The sequence below is a fragment of the Pseudophryne corroboree genome, chromosome 2 (genome assembly GCF_028390025.1).
Source record: "Pseudophryne corroboree isolate aPseCor3 chromosome 2, aPseCor3.hap2, whole genome shotgun sequence".
Taxonomy (NCBI): Eukaryota; Metazoa; Chordata; class Amphibia; order Anura; family Myobatrachidae; genus Pseudophryne; species Pseudophryne corroboree.
In genome coordinates, this window is record NC_086445.1 from 279,470,232 (window position 1) to 279,486,404 (window position 16,173).

At 41.4% G+C, this 16,173-nt stretch overlaps 1 protein-coding gene across 6 annotated transcripts in view; it reads left to right on the top strand.

The window, feature by feature from the left end:
- ENOX1 (ecto-NOX disulfide-thiol exchanger 1) overlaps positions 1–16,173 on the top strand; it is a 1,047,374-nt gene that overhangs the window by 682,622 nt on the left and 348,579 nt on the right. For all 6 annotated transcript variants that reach the window (XM_063952856.1, XM_063952852.1, XM_063952853.1 and 3 more), the window contains 2 exons: positions 13,172–13,312; positions 15,788–15,922. In XM_063952856.1, the coding sequence (XP_063808926.1) occupies positions 13,219–13,312; positions 15,788–15,922 (229 nt within the window). In that variant the 5' untranslated portion in view covers positions 13,172–13,218. The remainder of the gene's footprint in view (positions 1–13,171; positions 13,313–15,787; positions 15,923–16,173) is intronic.

Consider the following 16,173-nt stretch of genomic DNA (forward strand, 5'->3'; position numbering starts at 1 on the left):
GGACTCGTCCCCAGTTCTCTCCCTAAGGTGGTGTCAGTGTTTCACCTGAACCAGCTTATTGTGGTGCCTTGCACCTACTAGGGACTTGGAGGACTCCAAGTTGCTAGATGTTGTCAGGGCCCTGAAAATATGTTCCAGGACGGCTGGAGTCAGGAAAACTGACTTGCTGTTATCCTGTATGCACCCAACAAACTGGGTGCTCTTGCTTCTAAGCAGACTATTGCTAGTTGGATGTGTAATACAATTCAGCTTGCACATTCTGTGGCAGGCCTGCCACAGCCAAAATATGTAAATGCCCATTCCACAAGGAAGGTGGGCTCATCTTGGGCGGCTGCCCGAGGGGTCTCGGCTTTACAACTTTGCCGAGCAGCTACTTGGTCAGGGGCAAACACGTTTGCTAAATTCTACAAATTTGATACCCTGGCTAAGGAGGACCTAGAGTTCTCTCATTCGGTGCTGCAGAGTCATCCGCACTCTCCCGCCCGTTTGGGAGCTTTGGTATAATCCCCATGGTCCTTTCAGGAACCCCAGCATCCACTAGGACGATAGAGAAAATAAGAATTTACTTACCGATAATTCTATTTCTCGGAGTCCGTAGTGGATGCTGGGCGCCCATCCCAAGTGCGGATTATCTGCAATACTTGTACATAGTTACAAAAATCGGGTTATTATTGTTGTGAGCCATCTTTTCAGAGGCTCCGCTGTTATCATACTGTTAACTGGGTTTAGATCACAAGTTGTACAGTGTGATTGGTGTGGCTGGTATGAGTCTTACCCGGGATTCAAAATTCCTCCCTTATTGTGTACGCTCGTCCGGGCACAGTACCTAACTGGCTTGGAGGAGGGTCATAGGGGGAGGAGCCAGTGCACACCACCTGATCGGAAAGCTTTACTTTTGTGCCCTGTCTCCTGCGGAGCCGCTATTCCCCATGGTCCTTTCAGGAACCCCAGCATCCACTACGGACTCCGAGAAATAGAATTATCGGTAAGTAAATTCTTATTTTCCTACACCAATTTGGCAGTCACATATGTGCCAGTGCCACAGGTAGGATATCACAAAGTACTACTTCATAGGTCCTTGCTTTAAATTGACAGCTTAATTCACAGCTTTTGTGGACCATCCATTTACTATGTGGCACTTGTGGTTCTCCAAGTGCCGGCATGCTAGGGCAGGCTTGCTGGAACCTGTAGACTGCCTGTAAAGAACAATATCATACAATGAATCCTGCACCCACTGCCACCAGGGGTGGTTGTTGCTCGGGAGGGGGGACTCCATTTTCATTTTTTGGGGTCCCCACTTTCCGAGGAATTCCATCCCTGGGCTGACTGGTTTGGGGGGTGTTTAATGTGATGGCATGGGGACCCCACACTGAGTGTCCCCCTGCTATGGTATTATCCCCCTGGCTGGTTCAGCCTGGTGCTGCTTTTAGTGATGTTAGGGGGACTGTACGCTTTTTTTTTGGGGGGGGGGGGGGGGGCGGCGGGTGCGAGGGTTAAGTAAATGTTAATAACTAATAATGTTAATAAACAAATACAATTCCTTTGTCATTGACTAATGAGTATACACTTTTTAATACTAACTTGCTATGCTGCAACTCCAAATCTAATATATATATATATATATATATATATATATATATATATATAGTGTGTGTTTGTATGTATATATATATATATATATATATATATATATATATACATACACACACTGTTGCTGATTTCTGTTTTTTTCTGTTTAAACTAGACTTTTGCCACTGCGTAATAAGTATCCTATTATGTCACAGATTTTCTAAACCATTTAGTTTATTGCCAGAAGCCAATTGTATTGTTCCTATGTTGCAATAACCTCATTAGCGACACTTTTGTTTAAAAAGTAACAAGAATACTGTTTGTGACCTTCCAGATACATATGTTAAATGGTACTTTGCTGCTGGTTTACACTGGTTACTCTCTGTTTTGTAATTTCTTCAAGGTAACTTTAGTCTAATAGAGCGGTATAGCTGACTTTGTTCACAGGAATGAGTCACTGATTTACTAAGGCATCTTAATGACACTTGACCGGTTCACAGCAGAATGTTCTTATAGACTTACTTCCTTGCAAGGTTTTGGTTTTCATAGCCAAGTATGATCGGTGCAAGGCTTCAATAGGGTGTATACATATTATGGAGGTTTCTCTAATTCCTCATGGACAGAATGAACCTAAGCCCAGTCCTGATCTTAGGTAAGGACACAAAATGACATCTATTTAAACCTTATATCAAATGGAAATAGACGCAAAGCTTTTCATTCTACCCAGCCAGTTCCATAAGTAAGAATATTATCAGCATGTGCATATTTCATCGTGCTACTGCTTCGGAGTTTGCCTTATTATGTGTGTCAATTGTGACAATACACTATCTTCACATACAGTATTGATGTACTTTGTTAGATGGTTTGGATTTGCATCCTATGAGTTTTATGAATAGTATTCAGGGGAAAATGCACTAGTTGCAAATTTTTATGAGTGAAGAACCCAGAAAGAAACAACAAGTTTGACCAAATTCTGTTAACTTTTTTTCATTGTTGTGGTTAAATAATTGTAGAAATTATAATTTCCTTATTGTTCATTGGTCAGATTTTAATAGCAGAGCTTTGCGACTTTTAACCCATTAATGTCAAAAACTTTTTTGTGGTCTTTTGATTAGATTTATATGGCAATCTTCTTCCTACCCCTGTTTTATGCCTGCTCATGGTGTAAAAGCATAACCTGCAGGTCGAGTTGTTTTACGCAGGTCTCAAAATTCCAAGGAGACTTGAAATATCTCTGTTATATCAATCATTAAGGGGTCATTAAGGGGTTCATTATTTCTTTTACTACAGAAGTTTCAAGCTACAACAAAGCAAATTGCTTGTGTGATATGATCCTTGTATCAAGATTTGTTTCACCCTCACTGACCATTAAGAATTGAATCACAGAACATGTTAAAAAAGGTTTTTATTAGATAAATGTGACATCATTGCTCGCTTTGCTGCTTCTGGTTTGAGAACCTAGTAATGTATATTGGGTGTGGATTAAAAGATCAACACTGTCTAGATCAGTGTTTTTCAACCACTGTGCCGTGGCACACTAGTGTTCCCTGAGCAGTCTCCAGGTGTGCCGCCATAGAAGCACAGCCAGGCCGGTCAGTGTTTTGCCGCTACTGAGGCCCTGGAACGATCAATACTGGTGGGTTTAGTGGTTGCAGGGCCAGTTCTAATTTTGGGCCCGGGCAGTGTTGGGCTCTTCTGGCTTTCTCGGATGTGGCTCAGGCGTTATCTACGGAGAAGCTGCAACATAACATCCTAGGACACGCAACTGCACCATGCATCACCATTATATTTGAGTGTGCCTTGGCAATATTTAAATCTTGTTCAGTGTGCCACGAGATGTAAAAGGTTGAAAATCTCTAGTCTAGATAGCCAGTCAATCATTTAACTGGGTCAAAATATTGTTTACAGTTAAATGGTTGACAAGGTCAAGAGATAGACACAAAAAAAGTTAATATATATATATATTTTTTGTGTTATTTTAATCCCAACCCTAAACCTTACCCTCCCACTAGTGCTTTATCCTGACTGGCCCCTTCTGGAATGTGTGTTGGGGACAAATCAATGAGCAAACCGTAACTTCACTTAAAATAAAAAACTGGACGACCCTCTCCGACCAGGCTGCCTTTTAAATGAAGCTAAGTTTTCTGGAGCCTGTTATGCCACCCCCTTAAAGAACTACTGTATGTAGGAGGCTGCTGCAAGCACTGTGATTGATAAGGAGCTATTATCGCCTGCTTTCTAGCTTTGTTTCTGAATAATTTACACTATTCATCCTATACTGTATAGTTGTCAGTTTTGAGAGATTTTACATTTTGTTTAAACAATTTGAATATTTTATAAAAAGTTTAGGCGAGCATTATGTAGCATTTAACTGCAAAAAAATCCTTTATTGCTTAATCCTCTTCCCTCAGCCTTTCTCCTCTCCCTTCTCCTTTACGTGTAGTGATTATCCTCCTGCAATGATCTTCGCCCTCCCTATTCCTTTCTTGCCCCTGTAATTATCCTTTTCCCATACAGTAATCGTCACTTGTTGCTGTTGAATAATGGATGGAATCTCTTTGGTGTCATGGATATGGTTGGTGAAATCTAGAACAGATGTTACTGTGTATAAAACTAAAAATCAATTCAGAGTAAATACTAATGCACATTAGTTAGCAGCAACTGTGCCCCAAATTGCAGGCATAAAAATGTGTATACTAAAAAAAGCATTGGTTGTGTATATAAGCACACCTGTACCAGTAGCATATGCACCCAGTATGTGTTTCTTTTGCTTGTGAAATGCGTACACCTTTATAGTGTTATTAGTCTTTAATAAGATTAAAAATGTCTCTAATACCACAGGTACAACTCACCATGTAAATAAAAAATAAATTTTGCTAAAACAAACACACAAACTTTTTATTCACAAACATCAGAAAAATCACCTATTTGTGGTACATTCCAATCAGACTTGCTGATGTGCACAACCATCATCATTATGCATTTTCATCTGCCCTTAACCACCTGTAGATGATACGGGACAGCTTTCTGAAACACATATGCATGTGTGTGCTGGTCTGCAGTTACCCGGACACTCCTCTTCCAGGGGCAAACAAGGATTTGCAAGGAGAGGTTTCTATCTATTTATAATCTATGTATATATACAGTGTGATATACTGCATATATCTCACACCTTCAATGCAGTAGCTTTGGTGGGTCCAGGTGAATAGAATCATTAGGCAATACGTCCTTGTGGCATAATGCCACAATTCATGCGTGTATGAGAGGTCAAAATGACACCCACAAATCACAGCATTATGCCATGAAGAGGCAGGGCACGATTGTGGTCAGGTTGGGGGAGGGGGGTGTTTCTAGGTAATAGAAATAGTGAGAGGTAATTAACATTTAAATTAATAAACACTTATAAAATATACAATGACTGATTTAGAGTTATCAGCAAACAAGTGTGTGTGTTTCTTTAAAAATGTAATATTTGTTTTGTAAATAGTGGTATGGGGAACAGGTATTAGTTGTATAAGTAAATATGAGTGACAACATAACTGCATTTTCCGCTTGTAATAATCTTCCCCCGGTCCCTCTCCACACTGCTGTGATCACCTGTGTTGTGTTCAGCAACCGTAGTCTGGACAGGGACTATGGATAAGCAAGTGCTGTATCTATGGTGCTACTAACTAAACCTTAAGACATCCATTTCACACCACCTGGATTTTTATTTGCATTAAATAAGTGTAATCTTTCTGCAGCCCTCCACTGGTCTACATAAGAATCCAGGGTCATTGGATAAACTATGGCACACATAGATATATAAGTTTAGGCACACATGTAATACATAGAGACACACACACACACACACACACACACACACACACACACACACACACACACATATATATATCACACACAGATACAACACCAGTTAAGTTAATGCTCTGTATAGTGGATGACAGTTGCACAAAAACACAACTAACACAACGCCAGCATATATGGTATACTTCTAGACTTACTCTGAGCAGACACATCTCCTGTTATGGTGCTTAACTGTCTGTGAAGTGGGTGGCCACATGACTTAAATATTTTCATCAAGTCCCACCCAGTGGATAGCAGCCTGATGACTCAATTAGTGTAAACATACACTTTGACCAGTGGCATAACCTTTGAGTGGTGGGCCCCTCTCCTCCACGCCACTGTCACAATATGCCAGACAGCAGTGGGTGACAGGGAGATGCAGAGGGTGACAAGGGGAGGCAGAGGGTGAGAAGGGGATGCAGTGGATGACAGGGAGAAACAGTCGGTGGCAGCAAGCACAATGTCCTTTTGTGGTGTGGAAAACAGGGGACATGTACCTTGGGGGAGGGGGGGGGGGGGGCGGCAATAATTCATTGCTTGCCTAAGAAGCTGTGGGCCCCTTAGTGCTCAGGTGCCTTGGTGCTATGCACCTACTGTACCAATGGAATTTCTGCCTTTGACCTGCAAACTTGATGAGGTGTCTACCATAAACATTCTATACACACACTGCTGTATGCTGGAAGCCCAACAAGCCTATCAATTACAGTACCAGGCGCACAGTGGGACTGATTCACATGTGGTTGGAGGTGATATTGCTGCTGCTTACATGGAAGCAGCAGCGATAGCACTAATATTGTAGTGAAGCAGGAGGGGTCATGCCTCCTGTATGCATTGCTGATCTAAGCTGCTTCTTAGAACGTACTATCAGATCATCTGCAACACCATCGCTGTGTGACCCATGGAGTTGCGCAAGTCGACCTCCACAGATCCAACAAAGAGGCCAAGATATCCGATGTCTCCTGAAGGAGGTCCTGGCATTGTCACGCTGCCAAAAGGGCAGCAACATTTTGGGAAATTAAGACTGTCGTCACCCCCTCCCCCAAGCGGCACCAGACTGTATATCACTGACACCACAATCGATCTGTATCCGACGTCGCAGACCCATAATGCACATAAGCAGTATGGGTCCGGCACATGTGCAAAGCACTAAACATTGATACTTTTCATGAGCTACAGCTACGTCAGGATCTGAATCAGGCCAGTGCTTCTACATAAAAACACACATGTGCATATGGGATGCAGTTAATATAACAGCTGTTCGGATCCCTGCAGAGCCCGCTGGGATGGGATGCTGCTGTTGGCATCCCCTCTGCCGGGATATCATATGTATGCACTGTCCGGGTCTCTCAAACAGTTATCAATCAGGCGACTAGCACCAAATAGGACTGGTTAACGTTTCAGCTTAATGAAATACATTTTCGTCAGAACAATTCTGTGTTTGAAGTGTTCTGACGAAATGTTATTTCATTAAACTGAAACGTTAACCAGTCTGATTTGGTGCCAGTCACCTGATTGATAATTGTTTGAGAGACCCGTGGGTGCCGCCGTAGAACCTCTTCCTACATTGGTCTACAATTTTGTAGACATCGGAGGGCACCTGGGCATCTACCTGACTGACATACAGAGTGCCGGCTATTTCCTCGTGTATATATATGTATGTATATATATATATATATATATATATAAAACACCTACATATAGATATATAAATATCTCCCAGCATTTATAGATGTGAAAACAAAACCTAATAAGCCGGTCCCTGGTCTGTCTAATCTCCACCCAGAAACACTCACTTTGTGGAAACTACAACACTTCGGGAGCAGCTACCCAGTGGAGCCAGTGCCGTAACTAGGCATTTTAGCGCTGTGTGCAAGAGACGGCATTGGCGCCCCCCACCCACCTTATGTAAAATATGGTCAGTGCGCGCCGTAGGGGCGTGGCTTCATGGGGAAAGGGTGTGGCCACAAAATAATACCAATTCATACTACGGTGCACAGTAGTCTCCATTATTCAAATTACACCGCACAGTAGCGCCACTACACTAGAGCCCCTTTTTACACATTATGGCAGACAGCGTCCCCTTTTTACACATTACTGTGTAAAATATATATATATATATTAATATATTACACATACATACATACATTACACTGTATATACTATACATATTATAGAGATACATATTATATAAACACACATATCTATACACATATACATATGTATATACTACGAATAATTTATAATGAGAATATTATATAGCTAATAATGTAGTGCCCAACCTGCCCTGCAGCTGCATACCTGTATTTGCTATAAGCAGCTATCAGGGAAGAAGGACTAGAGACCCTGACGCTGCTGGGCTCATGGAGTCTGTGGCCAGTGGAGTCTAGAGTCACATAGCCTCCAGCCAGGTTACTTCATGTGCGGTGCGGTGCGGGCAGCAGGCGGCGCGTTCGTGACGTCATACTCCATGCGGAACAGGCGCAGGGAAGGCTTGGGAAGCCTGCCTTCCACTACAGTGCCGTCATAGGTAAAACATACGTGCTGGTGTCAGTCGGGGTCAGGGGGAGGTAGTTTGAGCTGGAGGGGGCGGGGCCTTGATGGCCGCTGGCAGGCTGCTGCAGAACGGGAAAAAATCCTGTCTGCAGCATAGAGTAGTGTATAGATGCAGAGCAGGGAGGATCGGTCAACATGCCCCAGCCGCCCGTATAGTGGAGCTGAGGCGCCTTGCGGCTGGGGCGGGCTGCGGCTAGGCAATGGAGCTGTACGGAGCTCTGATGCTCCGTACAGTGTTAAACAGGGCCGTGACTGTGCGCTCCCCAGGGCTCTGCGCTGTGTGCGAGGCCCCTCTCGCACACACCTAGTTACGGCCCTGAGTGGAGCAGTTTAATTGTTGCTCCGTTAAAGCTTGTATGCAATGGGGGACACATTTTAGCTTGCAACCTCCTGAGGTGTGAGCTGAAATTGTGAAAATTCTGTGATTTGGCTTAATTAGGATTTTAGACGGGTTTAACCACTTTGCTCGGTTAAACCCGTCACTATCGGGGGTGCACACAAGCAGTGCGCTTCTGGGGGGGGGGGGGGGTGTTAGCAGCAAGTGAATAGCTCTGGTGGGGCACCAACAAAACAATTGAATTCCACCCTTGAAGTCTGTGACCCAGGACTGTCTTGCCCACCAATAACACTTTTATATGAATGTTTGCAACTTTCAAACTGGTCTTTAATGTACGCCTAAAAATATTTGATTTTAAAAATACAGGCAGTTATTTCATTTACTGTTGGAAATCTATGAGCACTAACCTATTATTCACATAAATTTAAATAAAGCTTATTGAACAAATCTCCAGATTAATGTGCTCCTTCAGTAGACATTGCCATTTAATTTGTAACTTGTGGAAATATCCCTGCTGTGTCTGTAATGAAATATATACATATTTAGGCAATGTTTCACTCATAATATGTTTTATCTGAAAGATTTTTACAAAGATTGTCTCTGGGAGGAATCATCAGTATAGGCATTTTTCTGTACAGTGAATGAAACTTTGATTTAGAAACAGTAATCCATTCTTGTAAGCTCTTTATCTTATGTTACAGGTCAAATGAAGTATATAGCTATCTACATGTGTACGTAATACCATCAAGGGGATTCATGTGTTTTAAATGCATTTCTCAGGGTGTGACCGTTGTCTTTCAGATTTAGCTCTGTTGATGTCCTTGTGTATGTGGAAATACAATGATCACCTTAGAACGTTTGTGTAATTTCACCTTTTCTTTGTAGACATTTGAAGTAAAATACACTGATCCCCTACTGTTTTGGAGACCCATGCTACTTCCAGCTCTTCAACTCTCTTTCTGAATTTAGTGTTAAATTAGATTATCCCCCTAGAACTTGTACAATAGTCCGTATTGGTCTGTGTTGTGGTGAAGGGACAGGAGACTTACCATATGATGGTTGGACCTAGTTCCTTCCAGACACAATTCCCTACTCTACTGGAATGTCTGGTAGATTCCAAAATTTTAACTAGCATCTCTAAAGGCTCTTGTGAGTAGACCAGGTAGTCATGACAGGAGTAATTGGGAGTGGTTTAGGAGTAGGCAAGAGTTAAAATGCAGGTTTTTGAGGGAAAGAATGAAATATTTTAGTTTGGGGGTCAGACAGAGTTACACAGATGGGAAGCAGTATGGGGAAAAGTCTTGCAGGTGGGGTGGAGAGGTGGTTTTTATGAGGAGGGGAGGCACAGGTTTGGAGGTCAAATTGGGGTGTATTTAGTGATGAAATCAGAAGTGTGAAGGGAAATTATTGTTGAGGGAAGGCAGCTGGAAGTGGAATCTGGAGGGATTGGTAAACCAAAGAAGGGATTTACATAGTGGTGTGTTAAGGTTTAGAGAGCAGTCATTGATGACCGTGAGGTGGCAGATATTGGGAAAAAGACTGAGCAAATTGTCACCTGTGGAGATTGGGTTAAATAGTGACTTCAGAATGGAGCAAAATGTATGAGACCTTACATTTGAAGTAGCTTTGATTCGTTAAAGTGGCAAAAGATCTGTGCAGATCTGTGATCTTAATGTAGAAAATAAAAAGGAACAATGTTGCACTTTACACATTTCAGTAAAATAACTGCTGTTTGTTAAATTGTAGCTGCAATAAATAAGTTTTGCTTATGTAGTGCGACAATATCAAATTGACATCGTTTTGATCTAATTAACTCTTAGGAGGTGCTGCCGTACCTCTTTCAATATTGCTGCAGATCTGTCTCTGTTTTAATCTATGATTAATATATTAAATATCCCTAATTCGAATCTATTTGGTGTGAATATAGTGCCATCAGATCCTTTTTTTTCTATTTTGGATAGATTTATCAAAGTGGCTATGGCAGAAAAGCAATTAGACATGCAGGATAAGAAAGGTGGAGAGATAGATTTGTGTATCTTCTGCATAGTGGTGTTAATGATACAATATTAATGCAGAATTGAGTGACAGATCTGTGGTGCGTCCCACAAGAGTGGGAATGCTGTGACAAGCTCAGTTATAGAGCTAGCACAAATGCTCTTTGGTAATGATGACAGCTACTACCCCAAGTGGATGGATAGGAGCTATGCGGTCAAATACATACGTACTATGGGGGAATATCCACATTTAATTTCCTAGATTTGTATCCATCTTGTGTGCAACTCTGAATTGGTGCTGTTGTTACTGATTGCTACCTTTCTGAAGCTACTGTTATCACATTCAGAACAACTGATGAACATATATTTCTAAAAATTTAAAATTGTGCTTTTCTCTGATTCTCTCACGCTTTGGAGGAGGTGGGTGATGGTGATGACTCTTGGGACACTTATGCTGTTGTATTTCTCCTGCTATGTGTTACCTTTATTCACCATAGAGGTCCCCCCCCCCCCCCCTCAGAATTTTTTTGTGAATTTCCCAATGCTTTGTTTGTTCTCAACCATGCTCTCAATCCTTGTCTAAGTTTGTACTTACATTGTCAACCTCCCTGTGACAGTTTGTGATATACACATGTTCATATTTTTTTTCCTTTGAATTTTGGGCCTGATTCGGAGGTGGAAGCAATGTAGGTGTAGGACGCAGTGGAGCATTTGTTATGTGCCACTGCACATGTGCCAAAGCCGCTGCGGGCAATTGTAGTGAATTGCGGACACACAGAGAATTTAGTTGCAAAGTGAGTGAGAGGTAGTCAGAGTTTGAAGAAAGTAACGGGGGTTGATATAAAAAACGCAGGCATGTCTGGATCGTTTTCTGGGAGTGCCCATAGTCAGCCACTGCAAATTCATTTGACGCCCCCAGCGTCGTAAGAGAGCCAATCTCTCTGAGCCAGTGTAGGATTGCTTAGAGGACCAATGTGCGCCCAATGTTCCCACTTATATACGTGAGCTGCGGATGTGAGACACCGACATTGGGCGTCTCTGTGCACAAGATGGAAGCTGAGTCATTAGAGTGTTTTAGCAAGTCCACTGCGAACAAAATTGCACCTCTGAATCAGAATCTGTGTACTTTTTATGTTTATTGCTTTGCTTCAATAAATAATGTATTAATAGAAAAAACTTATTGTGCATTGAAACAAAGTTAGTATCTTGCTAATTCGAGCTAAGAATCTTAAAGACACCCAGTAAATGAAACAAAACCAAAGTTACATTTTATTCTGTGCTCTATAATGCAGCATGGACTGGCCAACAGGTTCTAAGTCAGGCATTAAGGTCCCTATTGGGACTTAGTGATTTGTGGATAGTGTACCAATAACGACCTGACCTAAATTAGCTGTTGATCTAAATCAGGCATTCCCAACCGTGGTCCTCAAGGCACACCAACAGTGCAGGTTTTAGTGAAATCCAGGCTGCAGCACAGATGGTTAAATCAAAATAACTGAGGTACTAATTAAGTCACCTGTGTTCAAGCCTGGATATCACTAAAACCAGGACTGTTAGTGTGCCTTGAGGACCGCGGTTGGGAAACACTGATCTAAATGATCTAAATTGCATCTTTGGCATGTTGTTTCACATTAATACTGGTATCCTGTATATCATCAGGAAATAAAATATATCTCATAAATAAATGAGCAAGTATACGAATATGAAGATTTGATTAAATGCATTTCAGATCAGTGTGGGTATTAGTTACATTTTCTACCTCCTGTATAATGCCCTGAGCTTTTATTACTTTATTAGTGTTTCAAACAGCATAAAAAAATATTTTTGATTTTGTTTAATTTAGTTTTTTTGTTAGTGGTGTTCATCATACCTTGTATGATTTGGAAGTTGTCCAGCGTAAATGTATTCTGTTCTGTGCAGGGTAAAAGTATTCTTAGTGAAAATTAGAAGCCTGAAATTGCAAGTTGTTTGTGTGATTCGTTAATTAGCAGTATATGGCTTTTATATATTTAATATGAAGTTGTAATTTCATGCATTCTGCAAATGTAAAATTGAGCCCGTTCTGGGAAGAATTACAACATTAGACAGTCCGATTCCTGGCAGTAGTGCTTGGAGTGATTATTACAAACACACTGACTATTCATTGTGTTGTGTGTCATAAAAAGCTGCTTGGCATGCTTCGTAGTGTACCATTGCTTTTATTTCTCATTTTACCCTTTAATCGAAGCTCTCTTTTTCCCTGGAAGTTTTTATGTCATAGCAGCACAACCTCAAATAGCTTATTTTTGCTGCTTCAGTAAGAGATCTCAGTAGGCAGGAGTTCCAACATGTTATTAACACTGTATTCTAATAAGAATGGTTCATCCTCCAGTGATCATTTATTTGCAGTAGATCATAAAAACGTTACATAGAATAGATGGTGTTTGCTGCTTGATGGTGGTATTGCTGCTTGACCATGAGATAACGAGCTCTGTGGGAAACCATATCACAGACATCAAATTGAACTACCAGATAACACACTAACGCTGACAGTATTTTAACCAAATATATTGCATTTCCGTAGTTAAACAAATATGTTTATTGCATATTAATTAGACCCCATCAGCCCTTTACATTCTATCTGTATTTTTGTAATCTAAGCAAGCAATAGCCACTAATATCGCTAGCACTTTTTATACAGTAGCTTGAAATGTCAAGTTGTAGCACTAGAATTCTTACCTTGCTGACCATCAATTTTACCCGATGGCAATGTATGTAAACAATTGAAAACGTAGCTTCCATGATGCTATTTTTATGTACTGTTATATTTTTTTCCCTCTAACAGTTCTTTTTAATGTAATTATGTTATTTATTTATTTATTTTTCTTTTTAGAACTGAACAAGTTGATTGTGGATTCCTTAATTAACAACAAGACTTTCATGTCTCAAAGTGATAACGATGCACTAAGAGCTGTATCCATAGTTGAAAGCACTGAGCAGCTGCAAATAGACCCTGCAAAAACAATGGCTACAGGTAAGAAGTCCCACTGAGTTACACAATGATGATGCTTCTAACTAGAGTCATTTGCCCACAATTAGCAATAGCAATACACATTTCAATTTACAGTTCTCAAAGTTCTATAGAAAATACATACAATTTTTATAAACTGCTATTTTTAAGAGCCGTCTGAAAAAATGTGAATTAGTTCATCTTTACCCCATTGTCAGAATCAGATGTACATGGAAGCTGGAAAATTCTGTAAAAGACTGCAGTGAAAGTGGTCTCGGTCTATACAGGGGAATTACCCATAGGCTAAATCTTATATGGACAAATTAAGAGAACCATGCTGTGCATCACACCAACTGTCCTCCAGCCGTCCAACTAGTTGGCATGAAAATCTGATAATGTATGGGAGCAAATGGTAATCGGCAAGTTTCTCCCAAACACCAGAAAACAGGCAAAAATGGTCATTAAATCCAATTGGTTAAATCTGTTTGATCTAAACACCTTGTCAGTTTTTCTCCATTTGCCGGTGTTTGGGAGCAAATGGTTGATTGTCAATTGCTCCCATACGTTGCCAGAATTTTAGCCAAACCGGCCAACTACTTGGATAGTTGGAGGAAGTTGATCTGCTGTATGTCCAGCTAGCAACAGGCAATATTAGTAGGAAAAAAACACATGCAAATAATCCAAGCTTCCATTCTTTCTAACTTTTTTCATGACCTAAGTGGTGATTTATCAAAGCTTGTAGAGAGATACAGTACTAACCCAGGGATGGGGCACCTATGGCCCTTAAGCTATTGTGGAACTACACATACCAGCATGCCTTGCTACAGTTTAGCTACTTAGCCATGGTAAAACTGTTGCAGGGCATGCTGGTATGTGTAGTTCCACATCAGCTGGAGAGATGAAGGTTCCCCATCCCTGTACTAACCAATCAGCTTCTGCTATTTTACAGGCTGTGTTTGAATAAAGACAGGAGCTGGTTGGTTGGTAATTTATCTCCATCCACTTTATCTCCTCCCTAGTGCACAACTTTAAAGTCAAGGGAATACATATATTGCAACAGATGTGCCAGTCCTTTTACCATCTAGCAGTGTATTTGGCATGTGCTGTGTCAGATTTGTGGATGAGCCTAATAAACAGAGGCTCAAATCCATTTCCAGATTTTATTCCTTAGCTATACAACACACAATTTTGCTTTGTACTCTTCCCTTCTCAAACAAGGAGCAATGTTGGCTTTAAAACTGTACATACCACTTCTTTAACAAATGCTTTGTTATTAAAAATATAATTAGTTTTTTTAAGTGACCAAATACTGTATGTTCCCTTTTCTAGGCAAGGGTACACTATTCTTAAGGTTTCCCAGACACAGGGATGGAGTATCAGGAGAGTCCTGATCTCTTGCCGTATTTTGTTTTGTATATTCTTCAGCGCTTTGCAATTGTTTTTTCTTGTAACATAAGATCTAATTTCCCTAGCACAAACAGGCAGTGCACATGGATAATTTAGTTAGAAGCCAATTAACCATTCAGTTTGCCTGTGGCTCGTGGGAGGAAATCAGAGCACCTGGAAAAACCTCCCACAAGCATGAGGAAACGCCACACAGGTAGAACTCTTGCGGGAATAAAGGCCATAGTCCCAGCACCACTAAGCAGCATTGCTCACCACCATTATACACCTATGTACCACTGAGTAGATATGCAGAATAAATCATGGCCAGATAGAGAACTGTAGATCAGCATACCCCTGTTTTGAGGCTTTATATGGCTGGCTGCTATCAATATAGCCTGTACAGTAGTTATGTGTACTTAATTTTACTTACACATGGATGCTAGCAGTTTTTAGCAGCCGTGCAAACGCATTGCCGCCGCCCACTGGGGAGTGTATTTTCGCTTTGCAGAAGTGCGAATACTTGTGCAGCAAGGCGCCTGCAAAATCTTTTTGTGCAAAGCAAGACCAGCCCTGTAGTTACTCTTCGTGTTCGTTGATCCTAACAACGGAGGGACGGCTTTTGACGTCACACACCTGCCCAGCGAACACCCAGCCACTCGTTTTTTCTGCCACGCCTGCATTTTTCTAAGTACTCCCTGAAAACGGTCAGTTGATACCCAGAAACGCCCTCTTTCTGTCAATCTCCTTGCGGCCGGCTGTGCGATTGGAATCGTCACTAGAACCAGTGCAAAACCACAATGGACTTTGTACCCGTATGACGCGCATGCACATTGCGGAGCATACACAGATTGGCCATTTTTTTCACTGAATGCTACGCTACGAACAACGGCAGCTAGCGATCAACTCGGAATGACCCCCATAATGTACTGTTTTACGCTGTCCTGTTAACAGACCGTTTTACTATTGCTGAATAAGGTAGTTTACATTAATAATGACAGTGTATGGTATTTGTATGTGTTAGATGTCCATTTAAACCAGAGATCACTGAATAAAAAGTTTTAATTTCAGTCTCTGAAGAGTCTGGTAACTAATTGTGTTTTCCTTGTGCAACAGCTGATGCTGTGGGAAGTATTGCTATAGACGCCACACATCTCACCATGTCAGTGACAGACCCAACGGCTTGGGCCACCGCCATGAACAATCTTGGGATGGTCCCTGTAGGACTTGCTGGCCAGCAGCTGGTTTCAGGTAAGAGTTCCTATTACTCTAGGTAACACGTCCCTGTTGCAGGCTCTGTAGTGACACTTCATGTAGTTATACTTTTCCTCTCACTGCTTGTATACAGAGCCATAATAAACACTACCCAGCGCCTCCGACACAGTCCTTCAGGGCACAGTGTTATGAAAAACACTTTGTATCCCCAGACTTGATAGCTGCTGGGGAGGGAGGATATGGGGAAGGTGATCAGTCCTTTTTAGGAACGTTTCTAGGCATGCTGA